Source organism: Balaenoptera acutorostrata, chromosome 16 (assembly GCF_949987535.1).
Source record: "Balaenoptera acutorostrata chromosome 16, mBalAcu1.1, whole genome shotgun sequence".
NCBI classification, from domain to species: Eukaryota; Metazoa; Chordata; class Mammalia; order Artiodactyla; family Balaenopteridae; genus Balaenoptera; species Balaenoptera acutorostrata.
This window is the reverse complement of record NC_080079.1, coordinates 35665847-35682278: the sequence shown is the minus strand read 5'-3', so window position 1 is coordinate 35682278 and position 16432 is coordinate 35665847. Positions and strand designations below refer to the sequence as shown.

The 16432-nt window shown below is 36.2% G+C and overlaps 1 protein-coding gene across 2 annotated transcripts in view; it reads left to right on the top strand.

Annotated features, from left to right (window-relative positions):
• The window catches only part of BTAF1 (B-TFIID TATA-box binding protein associated factor 1), an 86594-nt gene extending 71653 nt beyond the window's left edge, over positions 1-14941 (top strand). Inside the window, exons 26-37 of one of the 2 annotated variants that reach the window (XM_028167754.2) lie at positions 57-178; positions 269-436; positions 2379-2456; positions 2588-2717; positions 4744-4885; positions 5037-5167; positions 6796-6921; positions 8348-8500; positions 10339-10550; positions 11802-11961; positions 12344-12517; positions 14020-14941. In XM_028167754.2, the coding sequence (XP_028023555.2) occupies positions 57-178; positions 269-436; positions 2379-2456; positions 2588-2717; positions 4744-4885; positions 5037-5167; positions 6796-6921; positions 8348-8500; positions 10339-10550; positions 11802-11961; positions 12344-12517; positions 14020-14163 (1740 nt within the window). In that variant the 3' untranslated portion in view covers positions 14164-14941. The remainder of the gene's footprint in view (positions 1-56; positions 179-268; positions 437-2378; positions 2457-2587; positions 2718-4743; positions 4886-5036; positions 5168-6795; positions 6922-8347; positions 8501-10338; positions 10551-11801; positions 11962-12343; positions 12518-14019) is intronic. The other variant, XM_007187496.2, reaches the window with a different exon arrangement.
• The last annotated feature ends 1491 nt before the right edge of the window (positions 14942-16432 follow it).

Sequence of the window (16432 nt, the reverse complement as noted above, 5' to 3'; positions counted from 1 at the left end):
AAATTTGTTATGATCTGTTCACATTTATCATTTTTCTTTTTCTCCCAACCTTTCAGGATGGTGTGAACTGGTTAGCATTTCTTAATAAGTATAAGCTTCATGGAATTCTGTGTGATGACATGGGTTTAGGAAAAACTTTACAGTCCATCTGCATTCTAGCAGGAGATCATTGTCACAGGTAATTTTAAATGTTATTTTAAAAGAAGGCTTTCAGATGCTGAGCAGTTTAAACGAGCTGGTTAACTCATTGTGTTTTGCTGTCGTAAAGGGCCCAGGAATATGCAAGATCAAAATTGGCAGAATGTATGCCACTTCCTTCCTTAGTGGTTTGTCCGCCAACATTAACAGGTCATTGGGTGGATGAAGTAGGTAAATTTTGCTCCAGAGAATATCTCAATCCATTGCATTATACTGGACCTCCCACTGAAAGAATAAGGTAAGAACTGTACAACCAAAAAATGTTTTATCTTTTGCTTTAAGTAGTTTGGAAGAATAAAATCTATTAAAAATGAATTCTAGTTAGCTTTTTTGGTTGTCAGACATAGGAACTTACTTATTTAAGAAAGGTGAGTGAATAATAAAGATATAATCAGTGAGACTCATCAAAATTCAAGGACTTTAGCCATTGTTAACAATCAGTTGGGCTTTCTAAGTTTTGGAGCTAGGAGACTGTCAGGAACCAAAACCATTCTCTATGCCTTTCTTGGAAGTCTTCTGATCATAGTATCTTCTAGGTGCTTCTGTTGTATCCTCATTTTCTACTCACTTTCCCTAAGTGCTCCCTCTTTCTTCTTCTCTCTCCCCAAAAATGCTTTTGGTCCACAGTGGCTTGCTCTAGCTGCCCTGATACCATAGAAACACTAGAATTCTATTAGTTTTACCTTCTTTCTATCAACTAGTACATCTCTGTTCCTAAATACAAATGTTGAAGAGTGGTATATCATTGATTTCAGTTCATCTTTTTTTTTATATAAATTTATTTTATTTTTTATTTATTTTTGGCTGCACTGGGTCTTCGTTGCTGCACACGGGCTTTTCTCTAGTTGCAGCGAGTGGGGGCTACTCTTCATTGCGGTGCGCGGGCTTCTCATTGCGGTGGCTTCTCTTGTTGCAGAGCACGGGCTGTAGGCGCACGGGCTTCAGTAGTTGTGGCTCGCGGGCTCTAGAGCACAGGCTCAGTAGTTGTGGCACACGGGCTTAGTTGCTCCACAGCATGTGTGATCTTCCCAGACCAGGGCTCGAACCCATGTCTCCTGCATTGGCAAGCGGATTCTTAACCACCATGCCACCAGGGAAGCCGTGATTTCAGTTCATCTTTTAAAGCTTGGATAGTCATAGATTGCTGATTAGTCCATAGATTTGCTGCCCTTCTGTTAATAATAGCTAACATATATTGAGCACTTACTGGCTAGGCATTATTCTAAGCAGTTTTATTTACATTTATGTAAAATTGTGTATTCTCATAATTACCTTATGAGGTATGGGTACTATTATTGTTCCCAGTGTGCAGATGAGGAGTCTAAGACATGGGGCCTGGGGAGAAGGTCACTCAGCTAATTAAATGAAGATTGGAACACAGGCAGCTCAACAGCTTGTACTCTTAAAGAATTTATTGTAAAAGAATTAATCCATTTACAAGTGGTAGAAGCTCAGCTCAGACTAGCTTAAGCAAATAGCAAATTCATTAATTAAATTGAGAATCTCAGGGGGTGAATTCTTGCTTCAGGTACATCTAATTTACTATTCTTCCCCACGTATAACTTGTTCTGTTGATCTCTACTGGACTTCAGTCTACTGTTGGTAGGTAAGATGATCATGGGCAGTCTTAGGTCTACATTCTCCTAGGTTGGCAACTATAATAAACAGAAATCTTCTCTCTCCCATCATGAACATATCAGTACTTGAGATGACTGACTGGCCTTGATTGGGTCATGCCCCCAAACCAGTCTTTGTGGTCAGGGGATAAAATATTGTGAATGGCTTGACCTGATTAAAATGCTTCATCCCTTTGGTGATTATGGGGACGTGTGATTGATAGCTCCCCCTCTACCCCCCCAGCACAACATGGAATGGTGAAGGAATAGTGAGTGCCTCCAAGGAAGAGGTGTTGGCAAATAAAGTTAAAATGATCTCCACATTTTGAGTCAGGTACCTGTCTCTTTTCTAATCAGACTGAGTTAGGGCAGCAAGGCCAAGCCATAAGAAGCATGGCCTTCAGGTGTCAGGGTCATGGATGTAGAGTAAGCAGAAGGGAATATTGGGCTTAGTAGGTAGATTGAAAGCACTGTATACAATGGCATCTGTGGTTTTCCCTTTGAAAGCATATTACAAACTTTGCAGATTCCCCATTTTGTAATCTTATGTATTTTTAAATACAGGTTACAGCAGCAGGTGAAAAGGCACAATCTGATAGTGGCTTCGTATGATGTTGTGAGAAACGACATAGATTTCTTTAGGTAAGAATTAAACTTTTTTAAAGAAAGACTTAGTATCAAATTCAGAGAGACTTAGTATTTTCCTGCCTGAAAGACTTCATATTGTTCCTGACATATAATAAAAGATGCTAACATTTTTTGTTTTTCTTCAGAAATATTAAATTTAACTACTGTATTCTTGATGAAGGCCATGTCATCAAAAATGGAAAAACAAAATTGTCAAAAGCAGTAAAACAACTGACTGCTAATTATAGGATCATTCTTTCTGGAACACCAATCCAGGTAATTATTTACCTTTTTTTTTTTTTTTTTTCCTTCTATATTTGCCATGTGGAGAGAAGGCTTGGCATTTGACAGTGAATTAAAGAGGTTTTTTTTAGTTTATAGGAATGATAATTTCCAATAATTATCTTGCTTTTATAATGGTTCATTTGGTATGTAGCAGTATCTGAGCAAACTAGGTTTTAAATCTCATATTTAAAATGTAATTTTAGGCTATGTAAACATAAGTCTTATGTCCAAAGTATGGGAGACATTAGTCACATTTTCTTCCACGTTGGCCATTTTCCTTCTGCAGTATAATACAATCTGATTTAACATTGAAAAGCTAAAGATGATTCAGAGGTGACTCATCATATAGGAGAGGTATGAATACCTGAGGTTAGGAAGCAATTGAAGGAAAGAGATTGTAAAAGTTTATCTTGGAAAAGGAAGGAGATGGCTGAGTATGTAAATGCCCTTAGATACTTTTGAGAGATTCTCTTATCTTCCAGAGGAGTTGGTTGCAAATGTTCACATCTAGCTTGGATAGCCAAGTCTGATGGGAAGATGCCCTCCATCATTCTCCAGTTGGTTGGAGGATAGACACGAAGTGACTTCTAAGATTGCTTCTGACTCTTAAAAAAATGATGGTTCTTTATGTATTTGTTACTTTTCTTTTAAATTTATTTTTGGTGATGGACTGACTACTAAAGTATTAGGGTTTTGTATATTAAGTAAACACTTCAGATTTTAATAACCACAAGAGAGAACATAATTACAAACATATGAAAATTTAATGGAAGTAAGAAAAAGTACATTTAAAAGGGAAAAAGGGACTTCCCTGGTGGTCCAGTGGTTAAGACTCTGCCCTCCCAGTGCAGGGGGCACGGGTTTGATCCCTGGTTGGGAACTAGGATCCTGCATGCCACACGGCACAGCCTAAATAAATACATAGATAGATAGATAGATGGAAAAAAAATCACTCTTTCAGGTTTGATATATCAAGATTTGTTTTGCTTATATGAAAACTTCACAGTATTTTAAAATTGATTATAGCTTTCACAACAAAAGAAGTATTTGTTTGCTTAAAGGCTCTCTTTTCCCCTTCCACACCTCAACAGTTTAGCTCTGAAGCTGTAAGGTGTCTGGGTTTCTGTACCAAACAGCCATGGTAGCCCATGAGTCGTGGGGCAGAGCCTAAGTGGGATGAGAAGGGTTTCAATATAGAATGGCAGCCCAGCATGGTGAGGAGGGCTTCTGGAAGGGGTAAACAGATGGGATGGGACCTTAGGATCCACACATACTGGGAAAGCATCCAAAATGAAAAAGTGTTGATTTTTTTTTTTTTTTTTTTTTCATGAAACTCCAGCAGAATTGGAAAGAACCTGTGCCTGTTCCTCATGACCCATAAATACTGGGTAGACTTGACCTATAACCAAACTCTTCTAGGTTTTCCTGTGTTGAAGAAATGGTGGTGTTGGCCAAATTTCTTAAATCTTGCTGTTAATCTGAGTCTCAAAGTTAGAAGAATTAGACATGTATTCGAAGAATTAGACATGTATTCATCTTTCTCCTCTTCTATTTACTACTTGATGGAACCCACCAGTAGGAATTAAATACCATGGACCAAGGCTTATTCTGGTGGAAGAGACTTGAAAGTTTCCTCCAAATAGGATAGAGTATTTTCTCCAAATTTTACACGTTAAAATATAGACTCACAGAGACTTCCCTGGCGGTCCAGTGGTTAAGACTTGTACCTTCGCAGGGGGTGCGAGTTTGATCCCTGGTCGGGGAGCTAAGATCCCACATGCCTCATGGCCAAAAAACCAAAACAGAAAACAGAAGCAATATTGTAACAAATTCAATAAAGACTTTAAAAGTGGTCCACATCAAAAAAATCTTTAAAATATATGTATGTATAGACTCATACCCAAAAATGTGGTGATAATCTATGTCATCACAGTGGGCTTTCATTAATGTTCCATTTTTAAGTATAAGGAAATAATCCTAGTACACAAGATAACTGGTGTTCTTTTCTTATATTCAGAACAACGTTTTGGAGCTGTGGTCATTATTTGATTTCCTCATGCCAGGATTTTTGGGGACTGAACGCCAGTTTGCTGCTCGATACGGTAAACCTATATTAGCAAGTAGGGATGCTCGAAGCTCCAGTCGTGAACAAGAAGCAGGTATGAAAAAGAGATACAGTTATATACTCTGTGCAAGTGAATATAATTTATATCTAACTTTTGGGAAGCCATTTAATCTTATTATTGAGAGAAATTAATAAGAGAATAATAATAATAAATAGAATAAAGTTAACTCTGTTATTATTAATAGGTGTTCTCGCGATGGATGCACTGCACCGCCAAGTCCTGCCATTTCTTTTGAGAAGAATGAAAGAAGATGTTTTGCAGGATCTACCACCCAAAATTATTCAAGACTATTACTGTACTCTTAGTACTCTCCAGGTTAGGAATCTGGTGATCGCAATTGTGGTTGTTGGTGCTATGTTTATTAGGGGAATGTTTTGAACAAGCCACAAAAGTATTGAATAAAGGGGATTTAGCCTTTGGTTTATCACTCTAATCTAGCTTCTACTTCCTTAGACTTCAGGAATATTCAGTTTCAAACAGGTGTAGATAAAACCTAAATGAATCTGTTTGGATATGTAAGTACACATTTGGGTATGTGCATTTTGAATATAGCATTAAAACAAAATCCAGTATCATAATTGCTTTGTTATATATGTCTAGTTAATTGAAAAAGTTGGAAGGTTAAAATGATAAAGAAGAAAGCCAATGTTTTATAAGGGCCAGAAGTCTGCCTATAATGTCATATCCTTACAGCAGCATTATAGGTGTATACATCAGGGCTGAGTTGGAAAGTGGGACCTTGTCCCTTTTAAAGTATTGCCAATAAATTTTCAAAATAAGTATTGGCTTCTGCACAGTTCTGATTTTGTGCATAGAGACCATTATCAAAGGAATTTATTGTATGCCTTTCCTTGTGCAGTATTTTTGTAAGGGGAAACTATCTCTTGTCTTAGTAAGATATGGCCAATAAGCAGAATTTTCTGTTTGAACGTTTACTTTGTGTTCTAGGTTAGTGAGCATCAGTCTGTTTTAGTATTAGAGTTGATTGAGTATGGTCAAATGAATAAAAGATATACAGACATACCTGGAAAATAGCTTCTTTCCCTCCAGTGTATAGACATTTAACCTTTTAGTATTTATCTATACAACTTGAGTTTAGTGGACAGGACACTAATTTAGATGCTAAGAGCTCTGTGATCATTTATGTTATCTACCTCATCACTCTGAGCCTCCATCCCTCATTTGTAAAAATTGGATTAATATTTCTTGAAGGAAAAATTTTTAGAGGTAATGAGATGAAGACTTTTTAAAGTATAATAAAGAAAAGGTGCCATATGAAAAAACCTGAGACGATACACTGGTGGTGGTATTACAGCATCCTCATAAAACACATTTCAGTAGTCTGGAGGGAGGGGGCTGGGGAGGGAAGTGACGTTTGGGTTCGTTTTGCACCTACAGGTTTTTATTCTCTGACTTCTGTTCTCTAGCACTCTAGATTCTCTTCCCTTTCACATTGTTTTAGCATATACAAGGCAGGAACCCAGACTCCAAGATAATACTTTGAACTTGGTATGGGTTCTGCAGTTAGTATCCTTTTTTAAACTTGGTCTTTTGAAATATACCTATTAGGGTCTTGACCACGTAACTTCACTTAAGGAAGATTTCCTCATTTACTTGTAAGGGTTAAAGTTCTCTTTTATTGGTAATGTATTTCTCTTCTTGAACAGAGTGGAAAAATTGGGTCTAGGACTATTTGACTACTTTTTAAAATATTTTAGCAGCCAAACAATGTGTTAAACTTGTTTTCTAAATGTAATTTAAAAAGAATTTACCAAGATGCAGTGGATCATCTGTAATCAGGTAGTGAAATATAGGTATCATAATTTATTTTCTTTGATGAGGGCTGATTTAAATTACTGCTTTTATTGGCCTTTGCTATATAGTTATATTTTGAACAATTGAAAATAAATATACTTATTGCTTTCATGGGGGGAATTTTACAGGTTCAGCTCTACGAGGATTTTGCTAAGTCTCGTGCCAAGTGTGATGTTGATGAAACAGTTTCTTCAGCTGCACTTTCCGAAGAAACTGAAAAACCAAAGCTTAAAGCTACAGGCCATGTATTCCAGGTATATATTGCAGTCCACTTTTTAAATGTTGAAGAATGTTCTTCAGTGCAGCAATTTTTACATGGAACACTGAAATACGGGTTTATTTAATTTTTTCCAGTATTGTGTATACATTCTTGAAAATAGGTAAAAGTACCAATTTAATTTATTTTCATATTCATAATTAGTAATTAATAAGTAATTTAATATTAAAATTAAAAACCACAATATATGTTTGTATATTACATGAAAAGAAGGGTTTTAAAATAGAGAACCTTTTATTTTCTATTCAAAAAAATATTTGAACATCTACCACAAGGCAGTAATTTTTCTAACTTCAGGGGTTAATTAAAGCAGTGGACAAAACAGACCCCTTCCCTTGTAGAGGTGAAAAATGATTAAGTAAGTAAAATATATATGTCATGTAAAAAAAAAAAAAAAGGCAAGTATAGGGTTATACAGTATAGGAATCACGGTAGGTTGTGGTTTTCAATAGAGTGATCAGGGATGTCGCTGAGAAGGTGACATTTGAGCGAAGATCTGAAGGAAGATTGAGGCATGCAGATATGTGGCGGGGGGAGTGATTCCAGGCAGAGTGTACATAAAGCACAGAAGTCCTGAGACAGATGATGAATGTGCTTGAGAAAAAAGAGATAGTATCAAGTCACTTTTTTTCTTTCCCTTTTGAAATATTCCACTGTAGAATACCTTCCAAACCCCCTTGTCACCAATAAATTAAAGACTTGTAGCAGTTTTAAAGATAGAAATGGGAAAAGGTGATTTTGAAGGCTTATACCTCTCCCACAGTTTCTGTCAAAGTGCTTATGGATACAGTTGAGACCCAAACTGTAAGCCAAGTAATTGACAAAAGACAAAGGGTATAGCTGAATCAGAGAAAGAAAAAAAAGACCTGAGGGGCTTCTGATTCTCAAACACAACCACCTAGTTCCACCTTACCCTTCCCACCACCAGACATGTTGAATCAAAATACTGTGTAGAGGGGAGAGATTTACAGATTTATAAGGTCCTCAAGAAGTTTTTATACCCACTGAAGTTTGAGAAACCTTTCTTTAGAAAATGTTGTCTAGTTCTAGACTCATCTATCAGCATTATCAGGCACTTTGAGTGGGAAAGGGTTAGCTAGGAGCTAATAAATAAGACATTCTTTCACGAGAAGCTCATTGTCTAGTGGGGGAGACAGACATAAACAGTACAGTTTATACAAGTTATAAATGCTGTCACAAAAATAAATACAAGTTGCATAAGAAGCACAGATGAAGACATCACAGATGAGATATTTGAACTGTTTCTTGAAGAATGAGCAGGAGTAGTGAGAAGGGGAAGAAAGGCATTTTAGATAGACGGACTAGCATAGGAAAGATACTGAGATATGAACATTTGTGGCATGTGAAGGAGACTTGTATATACTTTTTTCCCTTTCTTAAAGGCATTACAGTACCTACGTAAACTGTGCAACCATCCAGCATTAGTCTTAACACCTCAACATCCAGAGTTCAAGAGTACTAGTGAAAAACTTGCAGTTCAGAATTCTTCTCTCCATGATATTCAACATGCCCCTAAACTCTCGGCTTTGAAACAAGTAAGTAGGTCTTTTAAGTGTTAGATGTGTGTTGTACATTCTTGGTCTGTAACAGTAGGTAAATTTGCTTTTCCAAAAGATTACTGAGGTGTTTACTATTTCTTTTATTTTTAAATTTGGTTAAATTTTTGATACAGCTTTTTAAAAACTTGTGGTAAAATATATAACATAATATATGCTGTTTTAACCATTTTTAAGTGTAGAATTCTATGGCATTAATAACATCCACAGTGTTATGTAACCATCACCACTATTTATTTCCAAAATTTTTCCATCAACCAAACAGAAACTCTGTACCTATTAAGCAATAACTTCCCACTCCCCTTTCTGTAACCCCAGGGAACCTCTAATCTACTTTCTGTCTGTATGAATTTGCCTGTTCTAAATATTTCATGTAAGTGGAACCATATCGTTGTTCTTCTGTGGCTGGCTTATTTCACTTATTTTCAAGGTTCATTCATGTTAGAGCACGTATCAGTACTTCATTCCTTTTTATGGCCAGATAATAGTCCTTTGTTGTTGTTGTTATTACCACCACCGGTACATTTTGCTTATCCAGTCATGTGTTGATGACACTTGGGTTGTTTCCACCTTCTGGCTATTGTGAATAATGCTGCAATGAGCATTAGCTTATAAGTATCTGTTTTGAGTCCCTCTTTTTAGTTCTTTAAAATATTAGACCTAAGAGTGGAATTGCTGTATTATATAGCAATTCTATGTTTAACTTTTTCAGGAACTGCCAAACTGCTTTCCACAGTGGCTGCAACATTTACATTCCCAAGCTATGTGCCAGGGTTCTGATTTCCCTACATCCTCACCAACACTATTCTCCTTTTTTTAAGTATAGCCATCACAATAGGTATGAAGTGGTATCACATTGTTGATTTGATTTGCTATTCCTAATGACTAATGATGATGTTTTTCATGTGCTTATTGGGACATTTGTATATCATCTTTGGAGAAATGCCTGTTTAAGTCCTTTGACTGTTTTTTCATTGGATTGTTTGTCTTTTGGTTGAGTTTTAGGAGTTTATATTCTAGATATTAAGCCTTTATCAGATATATGATTTACAAATACTTTCTCCCATTCTATAGATTGTCTTTTAACTTTCTTGGTCATGTCCTCCATGGTGTCTGATGAGAAAACAGGTGTTCATCTCATTGAGAATCCCTTTTACAGGAAGTCACTTTTGGGAATTCCTCGGCAGTCCAGTGGTTAGGACTTGCCGCTTTCACTGCCGGGGCCCGGGTTTGATCCCTGGTTGGGAGACGAAGATCCCACAGGTTGTGTGGTGGGGGGAGGTGGTCACTTTTCTTTTGCTGTTGTCAAGATTTCGCTTTTTGTCTTTGTCTTTCAACAGTTTGATTATAATGTGTGTCAGTGTGGATCACTGGAATTTATTTTTCTAGGAACTGCTTGCTCTGCCATTTTGCTCATGTCACTCTTGGTATAACTTTTAAAAATGGAGTTTTAAAAAATTCTGAAATTTGGAAAGGTTAAATTAAAGGAACCAATTCCAAGTTAATGTAAATGTTAATACCATTTAGTTCTTCTAGCCTTAAAAATTAAGATCTTATTGTAAAATCTGGACTTCATTGTTTTAGCTTTTTGTAGTTATTCTGGCTTAAATTTTATTGAGAATAACTAATGGATGACGATTTTAGATTTCACACGGGCTAGTGTAGAAAATGTTATAAATGAGAGCCCAAAATGCTAATCTGCTTTTCAGGTCACAGGTAAGTAACCTTTTCTCACCACAAAGAGAAGTATTTATTTTGGTGAGATTGACGGCCTACTTTTATTGGACATCTGCGTAACAATTGATTCTTTTTTCAAGTTGCTGTTGGACTGTGGTTTGGGAAATGGCAGCACTTCCGAGAGTGGCACAGAGTCTGTTGTCGCCCAGCACAGGATACTGATCTTCTGTCAGCTTAAAAGCATGCTTGATATAGTAGAGCATGATCTTCTCAAACCTCACTTACCCTCTGTCACTTACCTGAGATTAGATGGTAGCATACCTCCTGGTCAGAGGCATTCCATTGTTTCACGGTAAGTGGCTTCTAAAATCTTACAAATCAAGTTATAGTCAATTTATTATTATTACCTACATAGAAGTTTGCCTCATGAAGTATCTTCTTTGCCTAGATATTTGCAAATGTGTTTTTTTGTTGTATAATTCAACCCAACTAAATCTTTACCTTTTTACAATACAGAACTGCAGAAATATAATTGAATAGTTTGTTTAGTTAGGGGGAAAAAAGTGTGACTGTATTAGGAAAGCACCCCTAAGGGCATGAAAGAAATTTAAGGCATCAACAAAAAGTAGAGATAACTACTTTCCCCTCATCTGTTTTTGGGGGTTGGGGCAGGAGGAAGCAAATAAATGGCTTAACTAAGCTCTTTATCCTGATCCCTCTGTCTCTGCTGAAAACAAGTTGGAAGCTGGCCTAGCTTGGAAGCAGAGTCACTGAGTGCAGTGTTTCTTACGTGTGGTCTGCTCCCTCTGCTTTGGAAATCTCAGGGCTTCGTTTTTAAAAATGCATATTCCTAGGTTATGTCCCAGGCCTGCTGACTTCAAGAGTGAGCATTTTTAACAAGCATCCCTAAGAGATTTTTAGGCACAAAAAAGTTAGAGACCCACGAAGGGACTTTGACCCCAGGTTTGACTCCTGACTCTACCACTGAGGCAGTGTTCTCTTGGGCCTGTTTATTATCCACACAGCCTGAGAGTCTCTCAAATAACAATAATCATATCTTATAGAGCTGTTGTAACAAATAACATAAAGCATGTAAAGTACAAAGCCCATTGCTTGACTCAGAGTGAGTAATAAATGGTAGCTTAGTAACGTTAGTTTTTCTTTTTCCTAGAAGCTACCAGATGTCCTTTGTCAATATCTTCTAGGACTAGTACAATTTTAGCAACCCTCAGCACGCTAATCTTCTACCTTCCCTGACTGATCTAACCTTTTTCTACGCTCTTCTGTTTCCATATGTTAAAGGTTCATAGTTGGGTTTTGTCTTAATTATAATTAGTGTTCCATTTTTGCATCCATTTTGCAATTGGACTTAATTGCTAGGTATGAAATTTCTGACATATTCTAGAATACCTTCTTTCTACTACTAAAGATGTTATGTATATTGATAGTCTGAACTCAGGTGATCACAGAAACGTCTGTGTCGTGGATTATAAAGCAGTGTTCTCATTTGTGCTCTTTAACTTTTATTAAACAGTTCAGTTTCTGTTACTGTAACTTTAGGAAGAAATGTACTAATTTTATTTTTTAATATCTATGTTTTTAGGTTTAACAATGATCCATCTATAGATGTTCTCTTACTTACAACTCACGTTGGTGGCCTGGGGCTTAACTTAACAGGCGCTGACACGGTGGTGTTTGTGGAGCATGACTGGAATCCCATGCGCGATCTACAAGCTATGGACCGGGCCCATCGCATTGGGCAGGTAAAAAGTCAGCATGCGTGGGTGTTACCTTGTGCCCTGGGAAAAATCACTCCCCCCACAAGACAGGAAGCCTTGGTTTAAGTGCCTGCTCTTATGTTAGTAAGTGTTGTGACGTTAGGCAAGTCACTTAATTTCGCGGCACCATTTCCTCATGCATTAAATGAGGTGCTTGGGCTAAGAAAACCTGGGAAACTGTCCATTCCTAATATTCTGTGATCGTCTGCAAACATTTTAAGGTCATGGGCACAGATAAAGAAAACCCAATCCTAATTCAATAGTAGTTAAGTACTTAGTACAAGTATGCAAGCCCTCTGACTTGGTAAATCTCAATACTTACCCATTTATTCATGCTACAGTTGCTTAACTTCTTTTTCTCATTCAGAAACGTGTGGTTAATGTGTACCGATTGATAACCAGAGGAACGTTGGAAGAGAAAATAATGGGTTTGCAGAAATTCAAGATGAACATAGCAAATACTGTTATCAGCCAAGAGAATTCTAGTTTGCAGAGTATGGGGACAGATCAACTCCTTGATCTGTTTACTCTTGATGATAAGGTAAAGAACTTATACAATTTGTTGTATTTTTAATGTGTTCACAGACTTCCTGGAACTGCTTGGTAAAAGTATTAAAAGGAGGAGCAAAAGTCATTCACTTTAGTATCACCTAGACAACCCTTTGTGGGAATTTGTGATGTCCAGATAGAACTCTCCAGGATACTAGGGGATGTTTGAAGGTCTGACTTTTGATTGATGTCTCCAGTGTCTTCCCCAGATTTTCTTTCCTTAGTCCCTACCTGCTAAAGGACAGCTGTTTCTGGAGTCAGCTAGACCTGGGTCTGCGTTTCTTGCCCTGCCTCCTATTAACTGGTGACCTTAGGCAAATTAACTTCTCTGAGCATCTTCAGCCTTGGCAGGATAACAATGCCTATGTTACTACAGAGTTGTGAAGATAATAAATAGTAGCTATTGTTGTTACTGTGGATGATGGAACTAACATATCAGATAACAATCCATTATCAAAGGATGCACCAGCTGGAAATATTGGTTGGTCTAATAATGTAAAACTAATAGGGTTGGATTTAAAGTCCTGTGTAGGTTCAGAAAATCAACTGTACACTCAGTATAAGTTAGGGTGAGAAATGGCCTTATATAATGCAATTAAACTAGCTGTAATAACAGAATTATAGTGTCCAAATGTGAGAGAAAGTAGTTCCACTCTACTCTGTGTGTGTTAAGCCACACTTAGAATACTGTCTGGTTCTGGGTGCTGCATTTTAAACAGTAACAAATCAGTGAATCCCCAAAAGATGGCCAGAATGGAGAAAGCTTCTTCAATCATGTCACGTAAGGGAGGTTGAAAGAACAAGATCTGTGTAACCCAGAAAAAAGGCTCAAAGAAACATGGATTGCTTCAAATGTATTTTATTCTGTTTGAAACAATATTCTTATGGGTGACTTTCAGCGAGCAGAAACTGGGCTCAAGGGGTGTTCCAAGGAAGCAAGAACTATTGCCATAAAGGATCTTATTGGCAAAATTTGAATATGGACTACATATGAGATCATCTTAATATACCAATATTAAATTTCCTTAATTTGATCTTTGTACTTTGGTTATGTAAGAGAATGTCCTTGTTCTTGGGATAAAGGGGCATAATTATGTACAACTTACTCTCAAATGGTTTTGGGAAAGGCTGATAATTTAACTATATATCTAATACTAACATATACAGAGGTGTATATATATATATATATATATATATATATATATATATACACACACACACACGGGAGAAGAATGACAAAGCCAATGTGACACAGTTAACAGTTCTTTGCAGTGTTCTTAAAATTCTTCTCAAGTAAAAAGCATAAAATGATAAATTATTAGGGCTGTGGGAAAATAGAATAGGCTATCTTATGAGTTCACGAACTTCCCCATATTTTGAAGTGTTTAACTCTGTTGAAAAAGTGCAATGTTAGAAACAAGTATGATATTTTAAAGGAAAATAAAATTTCTGAAATTAATCTTTCATTTTATCTTTCTTCCAATTTTTCTTAAGGATGGCAAAGGAGAAAAAGCTGACACCTCTACTTCTGGAAAAGCAAGTATGAAATCAGTTCTTGAAAACCTGAGCGATCTTTGGGATCAAGAGCAATACGATTCAGAGTACAGCCTGGAAAATTTCATGCATTCTCTCAAATAACTATCAAATATTGTAAATGCAATTGCTGCTAGTTCAGTAACATTTCTGCTGATATTCAGCAAATTTCAAAGTTTATGGTGAACTTTTTAGCTCAATGTGTAAATAGATCTGAAGAATATTCACCATAACGCAGGTTCTTGTTTCACTGGGGGGAACAAGTTATTCTCAAACATTTGCACTGTATTAAATTTAATGTGAAATGGTTTAAATTTTACATGCTGAATAGCTGCAGAGCAGAGGAACCAAACCAGGTTTACATGTGCTACCATGAGGTGTTCTTACTGGGAACAAGCCTCCTATCTATCTTTACATAGTAGTCACTTTGTACAGGATAATATCCATGAGTACTTTAGTGTTCATGTACATTTTTCCTTTTAAAGAGAACTTGTTTTTATAAATGATTAAAACCAGGGCTTTTTTTTGTATAAAAGCCTTTAATGAGCCATAATTTTAAGAATAATGACTACAATACTGGTTACTCTTGGAACATGAAAATCTTAGACAATGAATTGAACCAAGCTTTTGGTGGAAACCTTTATATATTTAATGCAAAGGCATAGTGTTGTTCAAATCTTTAACATCATTTTGTCAACTTTTAAAATATATCAACTATTCTAAATACAGGTAATGTTCTATTTAAGGCTATCATAACATCCTATTAAGAGGGTGTTCTTTTAATTTATCTAAGGGCTAGGATATAGCCAGATTCTGAGAACATATCTACTCAATAGGTTTCAATCATATATATATATATATATATATATATGTGTGTGTGTGTGTATATATATATATATATATACATATATATATACATATATATATATAAAATATATATATTTTTTGTAACTATGAACCTATACAGTTTTCCAGAAGTAGATTTTACACTGTTTAGAATTTCAAAACCTATGGTGAAAAGACTGTTTATTGTAGTAATGCATGACTGAAGCATAAAAGGGAGAAATGATTCCTTTATACACACAAACATACATAAATACACATATCTATATGCACAGATGTACCTATCCTGCATCCAAAAGGGTGCTTGGTATTGGCACTAAAATCATATAGTTATACTGGGCAGCAATAATTGGGCATGAAGCTGATTAGTGTTAGAAAAGTGAGCTCAATAGTGAGGGTGGGTATATGTATATAGATATGCATGTATGTGTATGTATATAATTTTATATATTTCACACATAAATTAATACATGCCTGTGTGCATATATATGTATGGGATATATTTGTATATACATGTACAGGAAATAAACATCCCCCAGGTTTGTGGCTGGCCATACACATAGGCATTGGTTTCAAAACCATCAGACCTCAGCTGTAAAATAACTTTTTGTTAAAATAAAGTTTTACTGTTCTGCAGCATTTAGACACGGATGTGTCACATTTCAGTAGCTTTGACAACCATACTGTAACATTAAACATAGCATTCCACAAGAGAATAAAAAAAAGATTTAACTGTAAAAATATGTGCAACTGTGTGTTATTTGTAGGAAATGATCACTAGAACAAGCAAAAGATCATTAGTTATGTTCTAAAAAAGCTCAAGATCTTTTTTCTTACTAATTAAATGGTTATTTTTTCATTATTTAGGATTTATAGTCAAATTTGGTGGAAGACAAAAAAGGAAATTCTTGACTTTATATAGAATATCCATTGTACATAGCACAGTGAAGCTGTTTGGGGATGTGACCACTCAGAGACAAAAGTGGGGGGACTATAAGAGCATAATAGAAATTACAGAAAGGTAACAGCATTGCATCACATATCTGTTCCAAATATTTAATCCCAGTACAATCTTATACCTCCCAATTAAAGATAGACCTCCCAATTTCCCAGAATACATGCTGGCATCAGTGGAATCTAAGTGAAATTGATTGCAGGAACATCTGTTATCAAGTGCCAGAGTACTCAGTGTGAATCTACAAAGCAAAAACTTGAGTTGTGTCAAGTAACAAAATATTTGCTAGTCACACAAGTCAGTGTCAGACATCAAAAATTGCCTCCTGCATAAAGGGTTCCCACCAGTCTCTAGTAAATTCCCTCAAACCGGTGAAGTTCTGTTGAAGAATATAGGGGCTGAGATCCTATTATCTGTGTAGGGACAACAGCCATGGTTTCAGGCTCACAGGAGAAAGTGGAGCTATAACTTAATCCTCTCCATAAAGCCACAAAGAGTTCATGTATTGAAACAGGACTAGTAGAACTGTCCAAGAGCCCAGAATCACAAAGTCATCTATGAGAAATCAGAATCCCA